The sequence below is a fragment of the Psittacula echo genome (assembly GCF_963264785.1).
Source record: "Psittacula echo genome assembly, chromosome: 2".
NCBI lineage: Eukaryota > Metazoa > Chordata > Aves > Psittaciformes > Psittacidae > Psittacula > Psittacula echo.
In genome coordinates, this window is record NC_137737.1 from 111261209 (window position 1) to 111271496 (window position 10288).

The 10288-nt window shown below is 42.6% G+C and overlaps 1 protein-coding gene across 6 annotated transcripts in view; it reads right to left on the reverse strand.

Annotated features, from left to right (window-relative positions):
• ESCO1 (establishment of sister chromatid cohesion N-acetyltransferase 1) overlaps window positions 1-7955 on the reverse strand; it is a 32825-nt gene extending 24870 nt beyond the window's left edge. For 3 of the 6 annotated variants that reach the window (XM_080609975.1, XM_080609972.1, XM_080609977.1), the window contains exons 1-6: window positions 7700-7955; window positions 4990-5093; window positions 4595-4790; window positions 2639-4010; window positions 1885-1996; window positions 465-528 (exon numbers count right to left, since the gene is read on the reverse strand). In XM_080609975.1, coding sequence (XP_080466101.1) covers window positions 465-528; window positions 1885-1996; window positions 2639-4010; window positions 4595-4788 — 1742 coding nt within the window. In that variant the 5' untranslated portion in view covers window positions 4789-4790; window positions 4990-5093; window positions 7700-7955. Of the gene's footprint in view, window positions 1-464; window positions 529-1884; window positions 1997-2638; window positions 4011-4594; window positions 4791-4989; window positions 5094-7075; window positions 7166-7699 lie in introns of those variants that run through there. The other 3 variants (XM_080609976.1, XM_080609973.1, XM_080609974.1) reach the window with 3 other exon arrangements.
• Between the last annotated feature and the right edge of the window lie 2333 nt (window positions 7956-10288).

A 10288-nucleotide genomic window follows, 5' to 3' on the forward strand; every position in this document is an offset into this window, starting at 1 on the left:
CTGTTGACACCTTCATTTCACAGCAATCACAAACCAATCCTAAATCAAATCCGCTCTTCCTCACCTAAGAAGGTTTCATATATACAAAGAATCCCATAACTTAAGCATTAGAAAACTCTTCCAGAAGTTAAATAATTCAGTAAGTGAAAATCGTGGTAATTCCTTCCCATAATCTGTTTATCATACAATTTGAGGAAGATTAGGAATGTTCTTCCAACACTGTTAAATTCTACTTTTTAAAATAACTGTGCAGTTACAAATATCTTGCTTAATAATTTTTTTAACAAAATAGAAACATCCTTGATAACTGAATAAACTGAAAGTCTATTTTTATAAAGGACAAGTCACTTATTTGAAGCTGAAAGCTGAGGGTGGGGAACAATAGAACAGTTAAGTCTTAGAATAAACCCTCTCATAACTCTATGGAACATTATTGCAATTTCACAACGTATGAAATGCTATACCTGTTCTCAGTTTCAGAAGTTTGATTTGTCAATGAAGCTTGTGTCAACTGCTTGGGAGACAAACCTACAATTAACCAAAGATTATAACTTTATTAATGAAGTTTTTTATTTGCAAAGGAAATTCAAGCTACACAAATAGTTATCTGCAAAAACACAGAGAAGACACTGCTGCAATTTTTCATGGCCAATAAAAAAGGATGGAACTTTCGGGCAGTATTCAGGTGTTTCTCCACATGTACTTCAAAAAAATAGGCAGTTTTCCACAACATTTCCACTGGAATTCTGCAGAGCAGTTTGCCAGCAGCTAAACAAGGCCAGCAGTGAAACTACACAGGAGTTTAAATCTGGTTATACCAACACCATATAAATAGTTCTACGTATAGTATAAGAATCCTAAATGTATAGTATGCCCCCATCTGAGGCATGTTCTGTAACACTCAAAGAGAAGAAACAATCAAGAATAGTGAAAGAAATAAAAATTTACATTCTCTAATAATAATAATTAGAGTATTTTGCCCTTCAAAAACACCTTATAATGGCAGGGAAAAATCCCACAACTATTTAGAAAAGCTAAATAGTTAAACAGTGCAGTAAAAATCGGGTTCAGATTAAAAAAAAACAAAAGCAACTAACCAACCAACAAAAACCAACACAAAAAAAAACCCCAAAACCCAAACCAACCAAAAACCTCAACAAAACATAACACCAAAGCAAAAGGATTTAATATCAAAATATTAAGAGGGAAGTGAATGAAGAGCTACATTAGGGATCAATCAATAATATTTCTTCGTCAAACAATAATATTTCTTCGTCAAACGTACTTCAGTGAAAATATTCACATAACTCTCAACATAAGGTTTGACAAACTGCATTCACAGGCTAATAAATGAAGACTATGTAATAAAAACAGAAGAGTGATTACTCAGTGAACAATTTGGCCAAGATCAAGTAGAACAATTCAGGAGAAAGAAGTGCAGACAATTGTTCAAAGGAAGCTGTAACCAACAGAGAATCCTTAACAGAAACTAGTATGACAGAAGAACTCAATTGAAATATGGAAGTTTCAATACCTTATTCCATGGAAGAGGGAAAGATTTGGTTTGGGGGTTTCTTGTTTGTTTTAAAAGTTGTCACTTCACCTTTCCTCAAATGGAGCATATTTAAGACTTAAAATATTATTGCATAAAGCACAAAGACACACTAGAAGAGGAGCTGGATAGAAAAATGGACACCTCTCTCTCCTACTACACAACCCAGAGATAAAAGGACATTTTGCTGCTACTAAAGTGGCCATGGGTGCGATACAAAGAAATACAGAAGCCCTGGTGAACAGGGATGGAGAATACTCCTCTGAAAGGAAGACCTATGCTTCCCATATAACTCCTCAGAAGAATAGAAAAAATTAGTAGTAGAACATTACCTTGAGATTCACTTTCTCCAGGTTCTTTTTTTAATTGTTTTGGTGGTTTAGGAGCTGTAACATACTTTACTAGAGAACTTTCTGGACTTGATTCCAAATGTAATTGGAAGATCTAAACAAAACAGAACACATTAAAAAAAATCCAAACTAATTAATGCCTCTAACCTATGAACAAATTCATGGAGTTTACTAAGTATTAACACCTTAAAAACAGTACCAGTTCTCCAATTCCTACATTATTTGAAGCAAAGAAAACGCAACTGATTAGCTAGTCCATATTGAAGTCTGTGGTATTCATTTTTCGAAATACTTTTTTCATTTTATGTATAAGCTTGTAAAATACTTTGTATAGAACACCTTTGCCCTTGAAATCTTAAATTTTAATAGATGTTCATTCAGATAGAGAACACTTTATTTGCCCATTCATTACACCTTTTCAGAACAGCTACGTGAGCTTAAGTCATCAGAAAGTGTCCATATGAATCTGTACAAACTCTGGCTCCAGCAGGAAATTTTACTGATGGACACTTAGTGAAATACAGAACTTAGGAGGGTGGAACAGATTCATTTTCCAGCTTACAATTATCCCATCTATGACAACACACCAGTAAAGGATCTTTAATAAATTTGAAAAATTTTAAGCTACTGTGAAAGAAAGTTATTATTAAAACAAACTTTCTGAGCATGGCATTCTCAGAAAACAGAACAGATTTAGAACACCCTCCCACCATACACCATAATTAAAATGACTTACCTCATCTGGCCTTGGTTCACATAAATGTTTTGTCAAATTATGCAACAAACCATTTTCTGCACCTTTCTTTGTGGGCTGTTTTATTTCTAACGTCACTTCTTTAGCTTCAGCTCTTTCAGATGACAGATCTGATTTCTCCTGCACACAAGTTATACTTTCATTCTCAGAGAGTCCTGTTATTGACAGCTTGCCTTGTGCTTTTGAAAGCTCTACTTCTGTAGCTATTTGACTTGCCTCTGATACTTCAGGGTAATCCTTTAACAAAGAAAGCTTGGGGGCATTTGCAGAATTTAAGGTACTTTGCTTCATGTTACTAGCTTTCAGTAATTTAATTTTGGTCCATTTAGAGTTTTTGTTTGAGGCGTTATTTCTACCATTCAGAGTGCATTTGACAGGCATTCCTTTTTTGCTAGGGAAAAACCGTTTGCATTGAGTACTTTGACTAGGTTCCGTCTGAGTAAGCATTTCACTTTGTTGAAGCTGTATGTCGGCATGCTTTTCTTCTGTTCTGCTATGCTTGGCATTAGGGGAATCTTTTTTCACCTCCACTGTATCTGACTCGATCTCACCTGCAATTTCTTCACAGAGTTCAAGGATGCTTACCCTTTTGGATTTTGCATCGTTCTCTGGTGGATCAGCCACATTTGTTTCACTTACAGAGGACTGCGAAATCGTTTTTGGTTTTGTGCTGCTTTTTATGTTCTGATGCATTTGTTGTTTTTCCTTAGTTACTGTCTTGGAATTTGGCTTAAGAGAGTCTGCTTCCACTTTCTTTGCATTGCTAGGAACAGGAGATACAGGGCCTGTTTGGTCCTTCTTAACTTCCTTCAGCCTTTCATCAGGACATAATGATGACCCTTGAGGATTTTGCTGAAAGCTGTTGGAATTACCATTTTTATTGTCTGCTTTACTTTTTTTCTCTTTCAGGGAGCTGGTCACTTCTACATGTATTTCTTTACCCTCTTTTGTATTGTTTGGCTTCGGTTTCTTGTTTTTCTGCTTTGTTTTCTCTCCAGCAGATTTAAGGGCTTTTGCTGCAACACTCCGGGTGTGTCTTTTTGCCTGGCTACTCTGTTTAACTTCCAAAGCTTTTTCTTCTTTAACTTCTCTGCTGCGCAGGGATCTTGCTGGTACATGTACATGTGTCAACTGCTGCAGTCTCTGTGATCTCCTCATTACTGGCTCATTTGGCACAATTAGGCATTTTGACGTAGGAATTTCTTGCATGGATTTTTTCTGGCATACCTCCTTATTTTTTGTAGATTTAGGCTGCTGTTGGACCTTTTTGTCAGGTGTAGTTTTATTGTTTGAGTTCAGCGCTGAAGATCTTGTAGTCATGCGCGTTCCTAGTTCAAGTTCATTGGTGTTGTCACTGAAAGATTCAAATAATTATTTTATAGCATCCAGAAAGTAGAATTTGTCATAAGACTCCTCTCATTCCTACTAACCTCTGCCTCTTTTTTTTCTTTTTGTTTTCAAAATACTGGACATTACACATCCTCAATACTTTTAGAAGAATTATCTCTAGAATCATTCTAAAAAAACTTCATTTCCACCTTATCACTCTTAAGTGGAGTACTTAATGGTTTTTTTGTACAGCAAGCCTGAACTATGAACCTCAGATGAACACTTTTTAACAACCCCAGTAGTTTGTAATTGTTGACACTTGCGGCTTTCAGACGAAGTATTAACCTAAATAGTATTAGATTTATTTTTGCTTCAGAAACTTTTTTGGAGGAAATCCTTCTGGATTTCAAGACACACTCTTTTCCAGAGAAAGATCACGTAGCATGTAACATACTTAATGACTTAAGGCTGACCTTCCCAATAGTACTATTTAACTATTTAGCTGTATCTTTCACTCAAATTCATTCTGCTTAAATTGCTTCTGCACTTATTTGGTCTATGAAGATAACCTAGCACAATTACCTATTTACCTATTTTTTTGTCACTAACCTGTTTGATTTGACAGAGGTTTTGAGTACAGTTTCTTCCTGCACCGCACACCGATTAGGCTTTGACTTATTTGAGACATGTTTCGTATCTGACGCCTCTTTTTCCTTCTTTGATGATGGTTTGCTGGTCTTGTCCAGCTTTGGACGTTTAGCAGAAGGCTCTACTAACATAGACTTCCTTTTTTGAGCTGCCATTTCTGTAAAACACAATAATTGATTCAGCTTTTAGAGTCTTTGTCAACTGTTGTTACAGTGTCAGCTAACAGAAGATCTGCTCAGTTTACAAAACAAGGTAACCGACATTTACTCTTCCTTTTAAAGGCAGATCATACTAACTGTGATTAGAAAGCAAATCATCAAAGCAATCTCAAATAAAATCACATTTATTTTACTTACAGGTTTTTACAAGAGGTAATCGAAGTTTAGGCCAAAGTAACTTATCAAGGTGTGCCAAGCGCATTCCTCATGTATATGTTTATGAACAGGATGTTTCATGCCACCTATGAAGAATATAACACATTCATGCAGTAAGCACTTTTCAAACTTCCTTTTCAGACTCTGAATTTGGCATTCTCATCCTCTTCCATCCCTTCAAACAATGCTTAGCCTTAAAATTTCTTTAATAATCAATTAAAAAAAAACTCAAACAACCAAAAAAAAACCCAAACACCTGCAGATAATGGTACTATCTGAAAGGAAATTTCTCAGCCTTTTGCATTTTTTCCAGCAAATATGCTGCTCTCCTTCACAGCCCACAAGGAAAGTGAGCCTGCTGTCAATCCTGTGCCTCACAGCAACAGTGAATAAATTCATTAGACTCTACTAAGTTTTGTGGTTGCTACTACAGAACTTCATAGACATCAGCAACCACCTATAACTGTTCCTTCCAATATGACTTAAGCTACAAATCAACGACAAGAAGCCTAGAAAACAGCATTATTTGAGACATCGGCCTTGGGGAGCTAAAGATGATATCTGTATGAGAACTGAAATGATGTCAATGGTGCCAAAGTTCCCCTGTACAAGAGTCTGAAAGCTAGCATAGGTCCTCAATAAAAAGTCTTCATAGGTTTGGTTTCACAACTATTTGTGCCTTCTGAAACTTTTAAGTTCTCTTATTCAGAGACATTGGTTTTGCATTTTGGCATAAGTAACAATTGTTTCAAATAAAAGTAATAAATTGTTTAAAAAAAAAAGTAATTAAAGTTTCACTAATATCTTTTCAAGACTCAGTGCTCACAACTTCCTTATCACCTTTTTAGGTCAAGAATTGTCTATTAATTCTCGCCACTGACAGACTGACAAAGAAATATGTCTGTAACAAAATTATATTACTTTTCAAATCTTAACTAATCCACTGTTAGATTTGACAGATTTAACGGTTAAACAGGAACTTTATGTTACCAGCTGTGTAACACAGAGCAGATACTTTCATTTCAACTACAGTAAGCCTTTCAGTATTGACAGATGCATGTCTTTCTCCAACTACCCGAAAGATACTTACATTAAGCTCCATCTAATAGTTATTCATTATCCAAAAGGAAAGAGAGCTGCACTTTTTCTTTTTTTCAGACTTTAAATTGCCCTTAACCTCACTTCCATTTATCTGCTCTTTTATGAAGACACTGCTAAACATGCAAGATGGATAAACGCCCAAATTCCAGACACCAGTGCTGTCTCCTGACTTTCTCCTTTAAAGAAGCTGCATGACCAGCGACTCATATTTGAGATATGTGTCTTAATTTTATCTAGGGAAGAAATCTCTAATAGCACTTCTCATGGTCTTATTTATATGCCTCTCCTTACAGAGCAGGTAACAGAATTCCTAAGCCTCACTTGTAACAGCTCATGAGCTCCATGACATTTATCAAGCCTAAGGGTTTCTACTAGTCAGTTTATCTGTCAGAGCCGTGATACAGCCATTCACCCCGAAAATAACAGCTCTAGTTGCTGAGTAAGTCATTGGTCTCATATTCACGCAGTTTAGAGCACAACGCTGACCCTCAGAATTTGAGAACACCATAACACATACTGCATACACATAGAACTGCTTGGATTTTTTTAGGCATAAACAGACATCACTGTCAGCCACATGACCCGGCATTCTCAGGAAAGACTTTCAAGTACAAAACAGAACATGCAATCCTTCCCTTTCAGGTATTGCTTCTTAGGACGCTGACAAATACACTCTTGTCCTACAAAGAAAGCTAGCTGGTTATTAGTCATGTCTTTCCTACTAATACTTTGCACAGCAAAGCAAAGACTTTTCCAGACATTCAAGTACTGGCAGCTTCTGCCCTGAAGAAGTCCCCCCCCGGTAAAAGCAAGATTATGGAAAGAAGGGAAGACACAGAACAAACTACACACCAATCAAAGGCTCAGTGCAAGAAGCAGAGGAAAAACAGGAAAACACAACTCCCACACCCTCAAGTCCTTAAAGTACGGTCGAGCCCCTCTGTCTCTGCTGAGGCTGGAGGCCCACCTGCTGGACAGGGCTCTGGGGTCTCACGATGAGCCTCCCCACCGACTGCCGTGACAAAACCCCGCAGCCCCCCCACGCTTTCATTCCCGGCTGAGCCCCCACGACGGAACTCGGGAGGGAGGCAGAAAAGGGAAGGCCTCCAAGCGTGGCCCAGTGTCATCTGCCTCAGCGCCCCGCCGTGACAACCCTTCTAGAGCGGGACCTGGCAGGGAGCCCCTAACCCCGGCCAGAACTCCCCCGGCCAAGGCAGGCGCCGCCGAGAAGCAAGGCGGGGTCTGCGGAGAAGCAGTCGTGCACCGCAGCACGGGCAGCCGGCGAAAGGGTCCCTATCGCCCGCTCTCTCCCACAGCCATCGCGGGGACAGGCCCGTGCGCGGGCCGCGGCCGGCGAGGCAGGCCCGAGGAGGAGGAGACGCCGGCCTTTCGGCCCTGAGGCGGGGGGGCAGACGGCAACTCTCCGCGCAAGGACGGGCTGCCGGTCACGGAGCCGGGGCGGAGCGGGGCCCGGCGGCTGTCATGCACCGCCGGCACACCGCGGGGGGGGGGGGGGTACGCGGAACAACTTCCTCACCCCCCCGCCCGCACCCTCCCACCCCCCTTCCTCCGGCGCGAGGCGGCCGCTTACCTCGCGCGAGCGGCAGCGGCTCGCCGGCAGCGCGAGCCCGGCTCGACAGCTGCTGTGGGGGGGGGGGGGTGGGGGGGTGGGTGTGTGAAGGAAGGGGAGCAGGGGGAGGGCGGGGGCGGGGCGGAGGCACGCGAGGCCGGGGCGCGGGCGGGCGCAGGCGCGCGCAGGCTGCAGCGGCCGGGTCAGCGCGGCTCGCGCCCCCTACCTGTGCCCGCGCGCGCGCACGGCGGCGCTCCAGAGCCCCGAACCCGCTCACATCCGGGCACCGCTGCAGCCCCGCCCCGCCCCGCCCCGGCCCGGCCCGGCCCGACCTCTCCTCCCCCCGGAGCTCGGGCTCTTCCGGCGGGTGGCGTTAGGGGGTTATTGTGGGCCCTATGAGGGGAGTGCGCAGTTGGGGTGTTTCTGGGGCGAGCGGTTTAGTCCTCACGGCTGACGCGGGTGCTTGGTGCTGCTCCTGGCCTGGCGGCCTCACCCCGGAGCGGCTCGGGCCCTCGTTGGTTGTTAAGCGTCGTCCCCTGCCATTAGGCTTTTCGCCTGCTAAGAGCGAGGGGCACAGCAGCGCGGCGCGCTGGCAGGGTGGAGGAGTGGCGTACGCGGTGTCACAGCGATGCCTCATAGCTAGCAGTCGTTGCTACACGCAAAGTGTGAAAGCTCCTCCGAGTCATGCGCTGCCTGGTGGTGGTGGTGGTACTGCAGTATCAGCGTTTGTTAAGCGTGCGTGGGCCTCTGCTCGGAAGCGTGTTTGGAAATCCCGCTGCGGGTAGGTTTGGTGCTGCAGTAGGAGCGGTCTCCACTCTAACACCACATGTGGAAACTTTTCTGAGGGTGTGGGGGTACGTTTTGGGGTTGCTGTGAATTTCCTGCTATGAGCTTTGCTTTAGGTGCACAGGCAGCAGTGAGTCTCCTCAGCGCAGGTGCAGCGCTGTGCCAGGGTACGTCACTCTGAAGCATGACAGGCACTTGTCTGTATCTGTAAGACTAAAGAGGCTTGTTGGATGTGTCCTGATGCTGCACAGTGCCTGCCTCTCCACACCAGTGAGTTCGCCCAGTGAGCTGCCTTTATGTGTGCAGAGAGGTCTGGTTTCCTCAGTTCAGTAGGGACCCTGCAGGTGCAAGCCAGCTGTTTTACAAGTTGTGTTCTGCACTGTGTTTCACAATTCATTCTATAGCATAAACACGTATTTGTGGTTTGTTTGTTTGTTTGTTTTTCCATTGGCTGAGGTATTTTGATGCTTGTGACACCAGGTAATGGATTTTACCTCATCCAGCCTTATGTTGTGGCTTCATTGCCTCAGAATGTTTCCACATCTGAGGCCTTGTCTGTGTTTGTTAGCAGAAGTTCTGAGTGAAAGAAGTGGAGCTGAGGATCTGACATCCATACCACTGAAGTGCTGTGCTAGACCAGCTTTAGACCACAGCCATGTGGATGCAGTGACCATAAGGGTTGGAATGTGTTGGGTGTGTTCTACACATGTATCTGCGAATTTGGTTTCATAGTATTACAAATGGTTAGGATTGGAGGGGACCTTAAAGCTCATCTAGTTCCAACTGCTCTGCCACAGACAGGGACACCTTCCACTAGACCAGGTTGCTCAGAGCCCCTCAAAAGGAATCCATTATGCACACTCCAGGACCCTGCCTGTCAGGCGGGAGCAGTCAGGAGGTTTCAAAAGGGTGCTGCTCATCCTAACTAGAATACTAATGTAGAGATACCTGCTGCGTGCCCAGAACATTCCATCCAGATCACTGAGCAAGGGCTAACCTGAAGTATGTCCTACCTGAAATGCATTGAGTATGTGTGTCAGAATCTCAACATTAAGTAGCTTTGCTGTGCACATCTACTCCTATTGGTATGTTCTACTTGCTAGCACAGACACAGTCTCACTTTGAGTCTAAATTTACGTAGTGACCTATGTACATCGCTGTATCAGAATGACTGGAGAACAGCATGGTGAATCTTGGCATTAGCCAACCGAGAAATGTTAGAAGAAGAGAGTTTGAATGGTAGCATGTGACAGGGTTTCTCCCAGAGATTTCTGATTTCCTGTACAGATTTCTGGTTACAGTTTGCTGATCTAACAGACAAAGACCGTGCAAGTATTTTGGCCATTGGAAGTTACATAGCATAGATCTTCTGCAAACTCTTTTGTTAATGTTTGAAGTATTTTAAAAGTGGTTATCTTGGTTTTTATAATGAACATTTTAGGTCTTTTTTGTGATTTTCCATGCATTTGAGTAATTTCTATAGCTATTGCATTTGTAGGATTAATTGCGGGAAATTGCAGTCAAGTTGCTGAGCAGTGTAAAATATTTCAGATATAAATCAAATTCCTTGGAGATACTTTGTTCTTCCTGCAAAGTTTCTTTGTCTCTATTAACTGACACAAGGAACTGCCTTCCTTTAGAAGCCTTTTTTCTGGCCAGGCTTCACTGAAGCACAGTTTGTCCTCGGCAAATGGAGATTTTCAGCAGCTGCAGGTTTTTAAAAAGCTGATAGGAGCTGATGTTATTTATAACTCCCTATAGCAGCTTCTCTTCAATACCGGATAGTCTGCTGTGACTTTACAATAAATGCAACATGTGGTCTCC